This window comes from Schistocerca cancellata, chromosome 3 (assembly GCF_023864275.1).
Source record: "Schistocerca cancellata isolate TAMUIC-IGC-003103 chromosome 3, iqSchCanc2.1, whole genome shotgun sequence".
NCBI lineage: Eukaryota > Metazoa > Arthropoda > Insecta > Orthoptera > Acrididae > Schistocerca > Schistocerca cancellata.
Genome location: NC_064628.1, coordinates 77228362 through 77246025, shown reverse-complemented (window position 1 = coordinate 77246025; position 17664 = coordinate 77228362). Strand labels below are relative to the sequence as shown.

The 17664-nt window shown below is 44.9% G+C and overlaps 1 protein-coding gene across 1 annotated transcript in view; it reads left to right on the top strand.

Annotated features, from left to right (window-relative positions):
- Positions 1–16160, top strand: part of LOC126176123 (ice-structuring glycoprotein-like) — a 43516-nt gene extending 27356 nt beyond the window's left edge. Inside the window, exons 3-4 of the mRNA XM_049923261.1 lie at positions 9280–9617; positions 15222–16160. Coding sequence (XP_049779218.1) covers positions 9280–9617; positions 15222–16085 — 1202 coding nt within the window. The 3' untranslated portion in view covers positions 16086–16160. The remainder of the gene's footprint in view (positions 1–9279; positions 9618–15221) is intronic.
- Positions 16161–17664: the final 1504 nt, after the last annotated feature.

The window sequence follows — 17664 nt, the reverse complement described above, 5'->3', positions numbered from 1 at the left end:
CGCGACAGGTGTGAATGGAGGGACGAATGGAGACGTGTCGTCTTCAGCGATGAGAGTCGCTTCTGCGTTGGTGCCAATGATGGTCGTATGCGTGTTTGGCGCCGTGCAGGTGAGCGCCACAATCAAGACTGCATACGACCGAGGCACACAGGGCCAACACCCGGCATCATGGTGTGGGGAGCGATCTCCTACATTGGCCGTACACCACTGGTGATCGTCGAGGGGACACTGAATAGTGCACGGTACATCCAAACCGTCATCGAACCCATCGTTCTACCATTCCTAGACCGGCAAGGGAACTTGCTGTTCCAACAGGACAATGCACGTCCGCATGTATCCCGTGCCACCCAACGTGCTCTAGAAGGTGTAAGTCAACTACCCTGGCCAGCAAGATCTCCGGATCTGTCCCCCATTGAGCATGTTTGGGACTGGATGAAGCGTCGTCTCACGCGGTCTGCACGTCCAGCACGAACGCTGGTCCAACTGAGGCGCCACGTGGAAATGGCATGGCAAGCCGTTCCACAGGGCTACATCCAGCTTCTGTACGATCGTCTCCATGGGAGAATAGCAGCCTGCATTGCTGCGAAAGGTGGCTATACACTGTACTAGTGCCGACATTGTGCATGCTCTGTTGCCTGTGTCTATGTGCCTGTGGTTCTGTAAGTGTGATCATTTGATGTATCTGACCCCAGGAATGTGTCAATAAAGTTTCCCCTTCCTGGGACAATGAATTCACAGTGTTCTTATTTCAATTTCCATGAGTGTAATAAGTTAAACTCAGCGCCCACAGATATTGTTACCAAGCACGATCCTTGTTCCTTTTTTTCCTAATATGCTAACTTAGTGTCATAAGAATCAAATTGAATAGTTACAGCCAGTTTATTAATGAATAAATTCTCTTAAGAATTTTATCCTCAGTCTACTTTCAATTAACTGTTGTACAACAGAGGCTTCAGTATATGACTAAAGTAAAGCAATTTCCTTTTTCAAGTTTGAGACTCAATCACTGGAAAAAATCCAAATCTAAAGAAATGCACAAATTAAGAGTGCGGAAGTTTTATTTATTTTACATATAGCTTGGAGCACATGGCTGTTTGGCTTGGTACGTATTCTAGTATTTAATTCAGTTCAGGTCAGTAAAAAAGGTTCTATTGTTCAGACAATAATATGAAATCCAATTTGCAAAATAAGTACGGCAAAGTAAAAGGTACTTGCTTTTTTTCTAAATTTCTTTGATGACGTAATGCTGAGGTCACTGAAAGTCATTCTTTACCTAACGAAGTTCAGTACTAACATACAGTTTAATTGCATATTTTCCAATCATTACTCGATTGCCTTTTTCAAAATTTAATGCCAAACATAACGTAAGAGTGACTTCTCAGTTTTCTTTATCATTACATACTCACTTAAAATTAGTGTAAAAGAAAGTGACAACTTTCAGTTGCAGCGTCAGTGTTTAATAATGCATGTTTTTCTTTCCCATCACCTTGTACAGGATTTTGGATGTAAATTGCCCTAGTGGGCTGGCGACTGTTAATTATTTTCTTTTCGTTCATTAGCGTAACTTTTGGATTCATTATCAGTGGTATCCCTTTTCTGTCCAGTGTTGGCCGTGAGTGAATGCACAAAATAACTTTCATTTTCCAAATTATAGCCCTGTTCGGTTTAATTACTTTTTATTTTTAGTAGACTTTCCATAAGAAGGGTCTGCTGTACACTTTCCTCCTACTTATCGGTATCACTTCTTCGGGAAATATAGCCTTATCCAATTAGCAAAAATCCATCAGGCATACACGCGATCCACGGCCACATTTTATATCGCAAGCAGGATATGCCGATTAGTAGGAGGGAGGTTACAGTTCTCAGTTGAACGTATACACAGTAGCTGACGCACGACGCCATAACGTTGTGTGACGCTGGAACGATGGATGCTGCCACCTGGTTATAGCGACCGTGGGAAACTACCAGCAAAAAGATCGACATATTTTCCAAATAAACTGGTATAGGCATGCGTATTCAAATACACAGATATGTAAACGGGCAGAAAACGGCGCGGCAGTCTGTAACGCCTATGTAAGACAACAAATGTCTGGCGCAGTTGTTAGATCGGTTACTGCAGCTACAAGGTCACCAAGATTTAAGTGAGTTTGAATGTGGTGTTATAGTCGGTGCACGAGCGATGAGACACAGCATCTCCGAGGTAGCGATGAAGTGGGGAGTTTCCCGTACAATAATTTCACGAGTGTACCTTGATTATCAGGAATCCGGTAAAACATTAAATCTCCGACATCGCTGCGGCCGGGAAAAGACCGTGGAAGAACGGAACCAATGACAACTGAAGAGAATCGTTCAACGTGACGGAAGTGCAAACCTTCAGCAAACTGTATCAGATTTCAATCCTGGGCCAGCGTGCGAACCATTCAACGAAACATCATCAATGTTGGCTTTTGGAACCAATAATGGTTCAAATGGCTCTAAGCACTATGGGACTTAAGATCTGAGGTCATAGTCCCCTAGACTCAGAACTACTTAAACCTAACTAACCTATGGACATCACACACATCCATGCCCGAGGCAGGATTCGAACCTGCGACCGTGGCAGCAGCGCGGTTCCGGACTGAAGCGGCTAGAATCGCTCATCCACAGCGGCCGGCCTTTCGGATCCTAAGGCCCACTCATGTGCCCTTGATGACTGCACGACACAAAGTTTTGGCCTCATCTGGGCCCGTCAACATTGGACTGTTGATTACTGGAAACATGTTGCCTGGTCGGTCGGGCCTCTTTTCAAATTGTATCGTGCAGATGGAAGTGTGCGGATATGGAGACAACCTCATGAATCCATGGACCACGCACGTCAGTATGGGACTGTTCAAACTGGTGGAGGCTCTGTAATGATTGGGTGCTTACCACTGGAGTGACATGGGATCCCTGATACGTGATTTTCACAAGAGGTTTCGACCCCCTCGTTCTCTTACGGATTTATGGACATCCCTCCAGGATTCATGGTGCCAATTCCCTCCAACACTACTTCTGTCCATGCCACGTCGTGTTGCGGCACTTCTGCGTGCTCGCGGGGCCCTAGACGATATTAGGCAAGTGTTCAGTTTCTTTGGCTCTTCAGTGTACATACGCTTAGTAGAGCTCTGTATTGCCCCAGAAACGAATTATTAATAATCTGACCAAGGTTTTGGGGAGATTTCCCGCGTACGATAAATCTTGGAACGTAATCTCCTCCCAGTTATTCCCAAGTTGTCACCCACTTCTCGTACCTAAATGTCGCTGGCACTTAGATGAAAAGATGCGATCTCAGCGACGGTCCAGACGTGAAACAGTTCGCCCTACTCTTCAGGGTAAGGAATGAACAATACAAAAGTTTTCTATACACTAGTGGTTGTCAAGTAGGTACACTTCATTACATGTGGAATCAAGTCTTCGGTGTTTACTCTCTTTAATATACGATTCACGCACACCCAGCAGCTGCATCGGTTTTTGAATTTGATAGTGCTGTATCTTAACAAATTTAAATAATTCCTAGCCGCCGGTATGACGAAGATTTTCGAGAGGTTTTCCTTTCTAGTTAGGCAGATCCATAACTGAAAATCTCGTCCCAGTGTTCCCAACTGAGTATATCCCTGGCCTTCTGTGAGATCCTTTTGCGGACAAAGCCGTCTACGTCTCTTAATAGATTTTCATTTGTTATTTCGATTCAGCTACTGCCATCATCATATCAATACCTAGAACTCGTAAAATAAAGTTCACTGTCAGTTGCAATAACAATACGGTGAAACTGTGTGATGTATGACAATTATTAAACTATCTGTTCGGCTCTGTTGGTAAAAAAACCATAATGATCGTAGACTCATTTAGGGAATTTATTTCCTTAATAAATTTCTCTGAGCTCTGGCTGAAAAGTCAGAGCTTGAGTATCCGATTAGATTTAAAACAGTCCCTCCTGAACTTTGGCAATCGGGTAACGAAGTGTATGAGTAAAAAAAGTACAAAGAACTGAATTAACGTTAGCCTCTTACGAGACACTGCCATCAGACTAACAGTCAAAGCCCATGGACTAATACTCCAAGAGAAACACGTTGAGGACACATACTCAGTTAGAGGAAGTAAGAAGTTTCAAGTACGATCTTACTATCACGGAAAGAAATAGCTCCATTATTTACAAAAAGTATTTTTATACCAATCGAATTAGAAAAACTACAGCTGAAGAAGAACACTGAAGATTAGACTGGCAAATCGGATAACGAATAAAGTAGTACTGAATCGAGTCGAGAAAGAAAGTCGTCTACCACCCACAAGAAAGCACATATCGATAGAACACTTCCTAATACGTCAAGTAATAGCTAATCTGGTAATGGAGAGAAATGTGGAAATAAATATTCTCGAAGGGAACCAAGTATCGACTACAGTAAACAGAGTTCAAATGGATGTAGGTCACAGTAGTTACTCAGAAATGGAGATTTAAACAGGATAGATTACATGGAGATCAGCAAGAAACTACGACTCAAGACCACAAGAGCAGCATCGACAACAAAACATGCTGTTAGATCGATTACCTAGTCGTACTCAAAAGGCCTGCGAGTGGGAGGACTAACCTTTAGCTATTCCGTGACAATGTGTTTGAACAAATGAAAACATTCAACTGCAATTAAGCTCACTGAGACTGAGTACGATTTGTAATATGGCACAGCACTGATGAACCAAAAAAAAAATTTGACAGTCTGCTTAAACAGCACTTATGGTCCACATTTGGAATGCAGAACAGCATGGCATGGGTTCGACAAGTCCTTGGTACCCTGGAGGTATGTAGCACCAGATGTTTACGCATTGGTCTTTCAATTTCCATAAGTTCCGGGATGGTGGTCTGAGGGCATAGAGCTGACACTCTAGATAGCGTTTTACATGAGTCCCATCGAGTTCAGAGCAGTGGAATTTGCAAGTCGAGACGTCAACGTACGTTCACTATCATGTTCCTCAAACCAGTGTAGTACGATTTAGGCCTAGTGAAACGGGCAGTTATCCTGCATGCCATGGCCGTCGTGCAAGACATCAAGCATAAGGGATGCAAGTGGTCTGGAATAAAGTTCTCGTAGCCCACAGTTGTATGGTATCTTCAATTACTAAAGTAGTTATCATGAAAGTCCAGGTAAACGTCCCCCAAAGCATAAGTGTGATAAAAAAATGCGGTGAGCGAATTATTTTAGCAGCAAATGTTGAAGCTACGACAATTTGATGTAATTTGTCACATAGTCATGCGTTGAGAGGCCAGCGTCAAGTTGGAGCACCTTACGACTTGTCAGTGAGTGTCCAGAGACGCTAGAGTGGTGTTATGTTTATCGTTTCAGTAGCGCATCACGGATTTCGAACAAAGCGTGAACATTACGTTCTGTTTCAAGTTGTATAAAAGTGACAAAGAAACTCACGAAAGGTTGAAATTGGCGTATGACGATAAGGCTGTAGCTCCGAAGTTTAGAAGTGGTAACAGCGATTTAAAAGTGGAAATGAATGGGTGGAAGACGAACAACGTTCTGGACGTCCATTAATCTCAAAAACAGAGGAAAACGTGGCAAAAATTGTTCATTGAAACAAGCGGATATCTATTCGAGAGCGTGCCGAAGAACCTAGCATCTCGTACGGGTCCTTGCAAAGCATTTTAACCGATAATTTGCAAATGAGACGAATGAGTGCAAAATGTATTTCCACACATTCGAGTGACGAGTAGAAGGAAAATCGTGTGTCAGTTTGCACGGAATTGAAGGATCGTCTTCATTCAGATCCGGATTTCATGTCCAAAATTGTAACTTAGGTCTATGGATATGAAACTGAGACGAAATTTCAGAGCTCCCAGTGAATCTCCTCGTCCTAAAGATGCACCTCATTCAAAATCGAATATCAAAGTCATGCTCACTTTAGATATGAAGGGCATAGTGTGATCAAAGTTAGTTCCAAAGGAACAACTGTAAACGGAGAATTTTGCAAGGTTTTACTGCAACGTTTGCGAAACGATGCACGAAGAAAGAGACTAGAAAAATGGGCCAATGGCTTGCTTCTTCGTCACGACAACACCCCGTGCCACACCTAGCTTTTGATTCGCGACTTTTTGGCCGTAAAAAGTGTTCCCGTCTGCAAACATCCGCCTTACTCATCAGAGTTAATCCCATGTGAGTTCCGGCTACATCCAGAAATTAAAACCACGCTTAAAGGAAAACCGTTTGACACCATTTCTGACACTGAAGAGAGCCACGACAGAGCAGCTGCACGCCCTTCCAAAGGAAGCCTTCCATAAATCGTTCCAGTCGTGGATTCAGCGTTGGAATAATGCTGAGCTAGCCAAGGACAGTATTTTGAAGGGGACAGAATCAAATTTAATGTACACTTTTTACTTTGTTTCCAATAGAATTGTTCGTCATGTTTTTATCACACTTTGCATTAATGCGACCACCGGCGTGCGTCCGTGAATCGGTGCATAGTTCAAGCAGCCATTTCCATGGATGTTGGTGCATCCGGACACGATCATCGACGTGCTGTAACAAGATACATGATTCATCCAACCAGTCAACATGTGATTCTTCAGACCAGGCGACACGCTACCACTGATCTAATCTTCACGACACCGTACTCACTGCAGTCGTAATTAACTACGTAGTTGGGTCATCCACTGACGAGCCACAAGTTCGACAAAGTCTGCTGAACAGTGTACTCCGAAACACTTGTGCTTCCAGCAGCACTATATTCTGCCGACATACCTGCAACAAATACCTGCTTATCCTGCTTGACAGAGCACGGTCTGCGATGAGGCGTGGACGTCGGACCCCTCGTCCACTACTCGTGTTAGGTACGTCATTTAACCACTTTTATGGCAACGGCACTAACACTCGAACAGCCGACCAGCTTCGTCGTTCGCGAGTTGCTTATTCCCGGTTGCTGGGCCGTAACAATCTTCCTTTGGCCAAAGTCGTTTGTGTCAGTGAACTTCCCCAGTTGTGTCCGATAATATCGCTAGAGTGATTGCCTATTCGTCTTTCCTCCGCTTGTACTGTCCTTACTGTGTCACTGACCGCAGTATCAACAGGCAGCATTCAATCTCGCTGTGAGCAGTGGTCATAATGTTTTGGCTCACGAGAGTACGTCTGAGCCACACTACGTGCCGAAGGTCAGCAGGACTGTGCCGCCATGAAGAAGAATATGGGCAGTTAGTTAGTTACATGTTACTTAAATCATTTGACGATTCTTTTATCGAAATTATGTAGAACGAGTCAGTTTACAGAGATATGTACACATGGTTGGTGTTAACATTAATGGACACATTATTATTTTTTGTCCTACTTACACAACTACAATTAAATGTTTTTAATGGTTACCAGTTTTTAAGAAGAAATTCGTCACTGAAATAGGCATTTACCTGGAGAAATGATTTTCAATTAGATTTAAAACTTGCTCCGCTACCTGTCAGACATTTTGTGTTATTGGAAAAATGATCAAAATTTTTTGTTACTGCATACTGAACTTCTTTTTCACCCACTGACAGCTTTAACAATGGGTCATACAGGTAATTTTTCCCTCTAGTGTTGTAGGCATGGACCACACTGTTCTTCTCAAATTGTGCTGCATTATTTATGACGAATTTCATTAAAGAATGTGCATATTGTGACAGAGCAGTTAAAATGCCTAGCTCCTTGAAGAACTACCTACATGACATCCGTGGGTGAACACCACATATTATTTACCCCAGAAAATTATTCTGTAGGACGTTATTGAGTGGAAATACACTAGGAGATTGTTACATGTGTTTCCAAGATTACCAATTATACGAAGAGCAAAAGCAGATGAACTTGTTGGAGAAGCTCAGAAATATTCATCTTCCAGTTCAAGTTTTCATCAATATGTACACCCAAAAATCTTGAGCATTTCATTCCATATACTGACTCCCACTCATGTGATACATCAGTTGTTAGTGTGACTCTCTTTGTTGTACGGCACTGTAGTGTGTTTCTTCAAAATTTGAAGCCCATTTTCAGAGACTATTTAATAATTATTTTAAAAATATCATTTACCAACTATTCAGATGCTTTGTCTTCAATGGGATTCATTGTAACACTAGTATCGTCTGTAAAAAGCACCAATTTTGCTGGTTCAGTGTTGAGTGCAAGGTGATTCACATATGTAAGAAATAGGGGTGGACCCAAAACTGAACCCAGTGGGACTCTATATGTGATAATTTTTACCTTTTTTTTCTTTTTTGCGGTACCTAGAATTCTCTACCGTCCTGACATCCTCTGAATCATTCAGCACAGCCTGTTCGTTAAGTATGATTCAAATTGACTGTGCATAAAGCCATCACTTTGTAATGGTTCTTTATTTACGTGACCATTACGGCACTCCAACCCCAATTCTCGATACCAGTAATATCGTACTACTTTTCTGCGAAGTAAGAGACGTATTTTTGTGACAATATTCACATTTGGTTTATGTATAGGTTCTCCGATGTATCGATATATTACAGTGATATGGTTCTTGTGTGTATTCATTTCTGTGAGACTGTCGTAATCTTTGCCTTACTTGTAACCGTTTTGGCGCGAATGCGCATAGAGAAGTCTTTGTTTCACTTTGCAGAAGTTAAGTTGTTATTTTCGCTTTGTAAAAGAACAGTCAAGTCTTGTGTTTGGTTAAAGTGGAAATTAAATATATGAAGATTGATACGAAACTGTTTTCTTGATGATGTGACAATTAAGAAGAAGTATATGTGAATTTACTAGAAGTTTAACAAAAATGTGGATCGTGAACACCAAGTCAAAAATTATTTCTACCATACCATTGTTCTGATCTGGGATTGTTTGATCATTAAGAATTTCCTGAAAAACGCACTTGGTAGGTCTACAAATATTGCTAAAATACAGATCTGGACCTTCTAGCAGTCAAAGTGGAATCACCCTAGAATCAACAAGATGAGCCATAACAACTTCGACGAAATCTACGTGGGAATCCATTCAAGATAAGTGCTAAAATTAATGACTTTTTTACAGTGACTTCATTATTTTCAGTCTGACGATACCATCCACAGTCAATAACTTTGTTGTTGCCCGATAAATCGAACATATGCTGCGTGAGCAACATTATTAATCTGATTCCTAACCTACTTTGCAAGTGATGGTATTGTTAGAACTTCCATAAAACTAAAGTTTTTCTAAGGGAGCAACATGATTTACACTGTCAAATGCTTTGGAAAGATCACAAAAAACACCAAGAGGCTAAGACGTATTACTGTTTGAGGCTTGCTCTATGTGATGAGTGAATGGAATAAGGTGCTGGCTTGTACGTACGGAACCGTACCGGCTGGTCTGCCCGCCGGGACCCGACTGCGGCGCGCGGGGGCAGCGCCTCGTCCTCTGCAGCGTCGCGACTCTCGGGATGATGTCTCCAGGGGGGACGGCGAGGCCGCCAGAGGACGAGTTGGACCGGGCCAGAGCCGGCCGGGCCGCCAGGGCGTGGCAAGGCCGCCGGCAGAGGCGCGTCCGTATATAAGGGCGCGGCGCGCATCTGCAAGCCACAGGTCTTCTGCGAGTGCCGGCCACACACCACCAGCAGCGCATCCAGTCATGAGGTTCCTCGTAAGTACCAGCCTCGATCTCGCTTAGTCGAGGGACTCCTCTCGTGGACCGTAGTTTGGTCCATACCACACCCTATGCGAGTTTACCGGAACACGGTTTTTTCTCATGTGATATCTTGCGATGAAGGGCAACAGGCAAATTCCATACTGTTATATTTCCCAAAACGGTTTGACACGTCGTCCCACTGCACACCGCTAACGAACGTCCGAGCACACGGACTACATGACTAGCTCGGACGCTTCTTAAGTAATAGAACTCAGTACGTTGCCCTCGACGGCGAGTGTTCACCGGAGATAAAGATATCGTCAGGAGTGTTCCACGGAAGTCTGATAGGACCGCTTTCATTCTCTCTACATTTAAATGATATGATGGATAGGGTGAGCAGCAATCTGCGGCTGGTCGCTGATGACGCTGTAGTATACGGGAAAGTGAATGTAGAAGGATACAGGACGTCTTACGTAGAATTCTGTTTGGTATAATGAATGGCAGCTTGCTCTCACTGTATAAACATAAGCTAGTGAGAGTAGTAGCAAAAACAGTACTGTAATATTCGAATGCCGTATTAGTGCTGTGCTGCTTATGTCACGACGATTAAATATTAGAAGTAACGTTGCAGTGCGATATGGAATGGAACGAGCACGTGAGGAATGTGGCAGGGAAGGCGAATGTTCCATTTCGGTTTGTTGGGGTCGTTTTGGGAAAGTGTAGCTCATCTATAAAGAAGACTGTTTACGGAAGACTAGTGCGATGTATTCTTGAGTAGTGCTTACGTGGTTTGAATAGCCACCATGTTGAATGAAAGGAACACATCGAGGAAATTTAGAGACATGCTGCTAGATATCATACCGGTAGGTTCGATGAACATACAAATATTACTCCGACGCTTTGAGAGCTGAAGTGGGGATCCATGGAGTGGAGACAAGCTATTTTCCTGAAATTTAGAGACTCAGTATTTGCAGCTGACTGCAGAACGATTCTACGTCCTCTGGCGTACGCTACGCGTAAAGACCGCGAAAAGTCCTCCCGAAAAGGCCATGAAAGCCCAACGGTACCCACCTGCCGCCGGTCATCCTCAGCCCATAGGCGTCACTGGATGCGGATATGGTGGTTCAAAAAATGGCTCTGAGCACTATGGGACTTAACTGCTGTGGTCATCAGTCCCCTAGAACTTAGAACTACTTAAACCTAACTAACCTAAGGACATCACACACATCCATGCCCGAGGCAGGATTCGAACCTGCGACCGTAGCGGTCGCGCGGTTCCAGACTGCAGCGCCTAGAACCGCTTGGCCACTCCGGCCGGCGCGGATATGGAGGGGCACGTGGTCAGCACACCGCTCTCCCAGCCGTATGAAAACCCGCGAAGACAAGATAAAAGAAATTATTTCTCGTACGGATGCGTTCAGATAATCTCTCTTCCCTAGCTCCATTTGCGAGTGGAACAGGAAAGGAAAGACTAGTAGTGGTACATGGTACCCTCCGCCATGCATCGTACGGTGACTTGTGACTATGTACGTGGGTTCAGATACAAGTCTTACACGTCTATCACATGGATCGTAACAAGCGGTATGTTATAGTGACTCTGCGATCCTGATCTGCGCCAACCAGCAAAGATTCCGAAAATATCGGTAATGCGGAACCCAACTCGTGATAGATGTGGTATCTCTTGACTTCCGAAGAGCATTTGACTTAGTACGGCACCAACGCTTATAGGAAAAAGTGCTATCGTACTGGGTTTCCATCGTAATTTGTAACCGCATTCAGGATTTCTTGATAGTGTGGATGATCAATGTTTTCTTGGAGGGCACGTTGTCAACAAATGTAGAAGTAAATTCTAGAGTGCCCCAGGATAATTGTTGGGACCCTTACTCTTCAAGTTGCATATTGACATCCTGGTTGGCATACTTAAAACTAACCCAAAAAAGCGGGTGATACATTATCTGTCTTGAACTACTGTCTGCAAAAAAAGTTGTACAGATGTTCTCTCAGACCCGATAAGATTTGAAAGTGGTAGGTAGATTCGCAACTTACATTTAATTTTCAGAAATTCAAAACTGACAACTGCTCAAAATGCGTAAAAGAGTATCCTATGGCTGCAAATTGGGATCTGCAACTCATACAAATATAGTGGTGTAGTGGTTTTTATGGACATGAAATAGAATCACATGGGCTCCGTCGTAGGAAGGGAGGTTGTTTAGAATGAAACGAGACTGAGGAAGTGCAGACTACAGAGAAGACTGCTTATGTTAAACTCGTGTAACCCATCGTGGAATCGCGCTTAAGTGTGTGGGACCCTTATCAAATAGATGCAACAGGAAATATTGAGAACTTACAAAAAAGGGTGCTGGAAAATCTAACCTACCCAGAGAAAAGCCTACTAGCAACATTTCAAAAACTAGTATTAAGAGAGGAATCTAGGGATATATCACCACATCCCCTTATGCGTCGCTCCCGTAGCGAACGCGACGACAAGGTTAGACTAATTACAGGAAGCGCAGAGGCATGTAATCATTCATTCTTACCGCACTCCATACGCGAACGGATGAGATTTTAATATGGGGTACCATTGGTACCATTCATTTCTAAGTGGTTTACACGTTATGAATGTAGATGTAGATGTTACGTTCACACTATTTTTAGCGACCAACCATTGCTTGATAGTCTACCTAAGGCGTCAGAAAGCGTTATCTGACGAGCATGCGATCAGCACACGCTTCTTCTAGCTGATAATATCGTATTTCAAAACCGGAACCGCTGATTTTCCTTCATTTAGCTCTTTAGTTGTCTTCAGCGCACTGCATGGACCCACAGGTATAGGAAAAGTCTCCAGTACTGTCGGAAATAGATTGAGGGCCTCTATATTGCAGTCATAGATGTAGACGTCACCTATGGCGAACCTTAACTTTCCTTCGTTTCTTTCCAGTAGAATATTCTAGCATCTGTAATTGTCTCATGGCGATGAAACAGACCTATCCAACTTTTAGGAGTCTTCAGTCATACGGACTTGGCGAGGCTCTCAGTAGGCGAGCTACTTCCAAGAACGAATTGAATGAAAGATTTGTAGCTCCTATGAACAGTCCCTGTGAGAAGTAACCTTGTATCAGCCGTAATTTCATACGAAATTCACGGAAATAATCAGCTGTAATCCCCTCTAGCTTCCAGTCTACAGAAATTTATGGGAAATAACGTAGGAGTTTCTCTCAAAGTTTCATGTAGACAGATATTGGATGCTATTTGATGAAAAGAATCAGGGTTACTGGCGTTTCATCAGTCGGTACTCAGTGTGCCTTCCAGATAGAGATTGTAAAACGGTTTTCTCTTTTTTTTCTTTTTCACAAGGATTTCGAAAAGTATGTAAAGTTTAATAAAAATCATAATGTCTGGCTAATTGTGATACTAAAAAAAGAGTGCTGTTTCTGGTGAGCTACACCGAGAATTTTATGTAGTTTATAGTATCCATCCATACCGTCTGTTTATCGCCTATGGCGGATAGCATTAATTATTTCAGGGATTTATGTCACGAATAATTGCATATAGTTTTGATTCTATCTTTAACAGCTGGTCATTGTTCCTGTGACAGTCTCTAGTTCACGGACAACAAGCTAGGATTTAATCTCTTACGATCTGGCCGTTGCAACTAATTGTGACTTTGCTAAACAGCCAGTCAATTGAAATACTCACACGAACGTACCGGCGCCTGCATGAATATTGACTAAAGTCAGATGCGAGTAATACTCTTTCCCACGGCACGTATCATCTCCACCTAACCACTTGCACATTTTAAGCCCTGTTTCAATTAAATAGAAGGCACTCTGAGACGAAGTACCCACCAAATAGTATGTCCGGCGTGTAAAACTCAGGTTGTTACCTTCACCTTTATGTTTATGTTCATAAGGCCACAATGTATGTGGAATACGCAAGTATGTGGACCAGTTCTAGAGAAGCTGCCGGCCTCAGATTAATGCGTACGGCCCGGTGGTCAATTTGAGGTTGCGCGACGCCTTAGGCCCAAGGACGGTAGCTGCGACGTAAGATGAGGCAAGCGTCGGCTGCGAGGCGGCGGCCAGATAGGGCGTGGCACAGTGTGCTGGTTAAGGGGTTGATTTCTCTATTTTACATTACTGTTTCACATCTGAATGGACTAGTAATACATCAAACAATACGCAAGTGTTCAAATGGTTCAAAAGGCTCTGAGCACTATGGGACTTAGAAGCTGAGGTCATCAGTCCCTTAGAACTTAGAACTACTTAAACCTAACTAACCTAAGGACATCACAAACATCCATGCCCGAGGCAGGATTCGAACCTGTGACCGTAGCGAATACGCACGTGTGGCGGGTTTATAGCACGTTAAAAATGGAAGAAGTCTGAATGCTTAAAACACCATTGCGGTATTATAAAACTCTGTATTTTTTATTTAGCTTTATTATCTGCAAAATACATCAATGACAGTCTGTAATGTGTATGGCCCTCCTTCGGTATCTTACAATGGTTGTCCATAAACAGTTCTTGGTGATCATATTCTTCCCATTTTTTAAATATTTTTTTCTAGAGGAGAGTTTGGAAACATTTTACTTCATTCTGGCCTGTGTATGGTATGATCGTCAGTCCTGATATTTTCCCTTTTACTTAATGTACGTTCTAAAAGCGCACTCTGCACATTTCATCACACCTGTACCCAGCATTTTATTAACTTTTTTCTCTTCTGTTGACTCCCCAAACTTCTGAGCTGCTACTACAATCTCCTGAACACCATTATGACGTCCATTCCAGATATGTTTTATCAGCTATCGGCTCCAAATTATGCCACTGAGTTACTATATGGTATTTCGTCCCTTGTTCATTCGGTACCTCAACAGATTTTTTATTAAATATAGAACTGAAGCGCTTCAATTCCTTGCAATTCTCACCGCAATTTCTTTCAGTATCTAAACGTTTTCAATATTTACGTTTCTAAACTACATTTCTCATTTGTGCTTCGCATCCAGGAAAGGGGCGAGTATAGATGTACGAGATGTCAGCAAAATTTAAATTCACGTAGTAGTTGGATTTTAATACGAAGCAAGTAAAACGCGCTATTGTTAAATCTTGTATAGGGAACTTTCATTGCAAACGAGTTTACACTTCAATTCTTAGCACGTAGTGACGGAGAAACACTCAAAATCTTGAAACTGCTTGGCAGATTAAAGCTGTGTGCCGGACCGAGACTCGAACTCGGAACCTTTGTATTCGCCGGCAAGTGCTCTGCCAAATGATTTACCCAAGCACGACTCACGCTCCGTCCTCACAGCTTTACTTCTGCCGGTAGGTTCGCAGGAGAGCTTCTGTAAAGTTTGGAAGGTAGGAGACGAGGTACTACCAGAAGTAAAGCTGTGAGGAGGGGGCGTTAGTCGTGCTTGAGTAGCTCAGTTGGCAGAGCACTTGCCCGCGAAAGGCAAAGGTCCCGAGTTCGAGTGTCGGTCCGGCACACAGTTTTAATCTGCCAGGAAGTTTCATATCAGCGCACACTCCGCTGCAGAGTGAAAATCCCATTCTGGACTCAGAATCTTATTAATACTGTCATGAGTTACTAGCACTGTTATGAATTTGTTTCTCCTGCCTGCAGGTTGTCATCGGCGCCCTTCTGGCGACAGCCGCTGCCAGGCCTGGCTACCTGCACGGAGGGCTGGCTGGCGTGACGCACATCTCTGCCGCCCCCGCAGCCATCTCCTATAGCGCCGCCGCCCCCGCAGCCATCTCCTACGCCGCCGCCGCCCCCGCAGCCATCTCCTACACCGCCGCCGCCCCCGCTGCCATCTCCTACACCGCAGCCGCCCCCGCCGCCGTCGTCGCGCCCGTCTCCATCTCGTCGCAGTACCACGCCCAGGACGAGCTCGGCCAGTACAACTACGGCTACCACGACGGCATCTCCGCCAAGTCTGAGGTGCGCGGCATCGACGGCTCCGTCGCCGGCGGCTACTCCTACGTGGACGGCAACGGCGTCGTCCAGAGCGCGCGCTACACGGCCGACGCCGTGAACGGCTTCCGCGTGTCCGCCACCAACCTGCCCGTGGCCCCCGCCGCCCCCGAGGCCCCCGCCCTCGAGGCCCCCAAGCCCGTCGAAGACACCCCCGAGGTCGCCGAGGCCAAGGCCGCCCACGCCACCGCCGTGGCTGAAGCCGCCGCCCGCGCCGCCGCCGCCCCCGAGGTGCCCGAGCCGGCCGCCGTCGCCGTGTCCGCCCCCGCTTCCTACGCCGTGGCTGCCCCCGCCATTGCATACTCCGCCCCCGCCATCGCCTACTCCGCCCCCGCCGTCGCCTACTCCGCCCCCGGCGTGGTGTCCGTGTCGCCCGCCAGGTCCTTCGCCTACCAGACGGTGGCCGCCGAGCCTCTGACGTACGCTGCCCGCTCGCCCGTGGTGCTGGCCAGTGAGGCGCTGCCTGCCGAAGCCATCGCTCACCTCAGGGCCAAGGCTGCCCTTCTGGGCTGAAGCTTTCTAAGATAGCTTCGCACCCCTCCTGACCTGTACATAAATCTTCAATAAACTATTGATGGCATCTTAAAAGGTTTTCTGTTATTTACAACACATTAAATTACATGTTTCCTCTCCACTGTAAAGGCAGCTTAAAAAATAATCACCAAAATTCTAAAAACACACTCTTCAGGTAGGGAGAATAGCAAGGGCAAATAGCAACATGAGCCCGCAAATACGGAATTATAGTGACGGAAGGAATTGTGGCACGGGGTCGACAAAACGCTCTCGAAGCCAACGAAGGCAAGTCGATGTAATAAACATCGCACTATTCAGTCTGGTGCAACGTGCCGAAAGCGCTCCAACAGCATGAAACTGCGAGTACTTTTGTGATTTTAGAGAGAAATTCTTCGGCACCGACGACGAAATTTTATTTTCTAAACTACACTACTGGCCATGTAACTTGCCACACCAATAAGAAATGCAGATGATAAACGGGTCTTCATTGGACAAATGTATTTTACTAGAACTGACATATGATTACATTTTCAGGCCATTTGGGTGCACAGATTCTGAGAAACCCAGAACAACCACCTCTGGCCGTAATAACGGCCTTGATACGCCTGGGCATTGAGCCAAACAGAGCTTGGATGGTGATACGCCAGTATGACGATGACGAATACACGCTTCCAATGTGCGTTCACCGCGATGTCGCCAAACACGGATGCGACCGTCATGATGCTGTAAGCAGAACCTGGATTCATCCTAAAAAATGACGTTTTGTCATTCGTGCACCCAGGTTCGTCGTTGAGTACACCATCGCAGGCGCTCCTGTCTGTGATGCAGCGTGAAGGGTAACCGCAGCCATGGTCCCCCAGCTGATAGTCCATGCCGCTGCAAACGTCGTCGAACTGTTTGTGCAGATGGTTGTTGTCTTGCAGACGTCCCCATCTGTTGACTCAGGGATCGAGACGTGGCTGCACGATCCGTTACATCCATGCGGATAAGATGCCTGTCATCTCGACTGCTAGTGATAACCAGGCCGTTGGGATCCAGCACGGCGTTCCGTATTACACTCCAGAAACCACCGATTCCATATTCTGCTAACAGTCATTGGATCTCGACCAACGCGAGCAGCAATGTCGCGATACGATAACCTGCAATACAATTCGACCTTTATCAAAGTCGGAAACGTGATGGTACGTATTTCTCCTCCTTACATGAGGCATCACAACAACGTTTCACCAGACAACGCCGGTCAACTGCTGTTCGTGTATGAGAAATCGGTTGTAAACTTTCCTCATGTCAGCACGTTGTAGGTGTCGCCACCGGCGCCAACCTTGTGTGAATGCTCTGAAAAGCTAATGATTTGCATATCACAGCATGTTCTTCCTGTCCGTTAAAATTCTCGTCTGTAGCACGTCATCTTCGTGGTGTAGCAATTTTCATGGCCAGTAGTGTATATAAAGTTAACGTTGTGGTGCACACGTCCACTGTAATCGACTGCCCGTAACGTCGCTTCTTTGGCGTTTCGAATCAGTTCTGAAACGGCAAATGCACGCTGCCAACTCCAGTGGACACTCCCAATGAGCGCAGC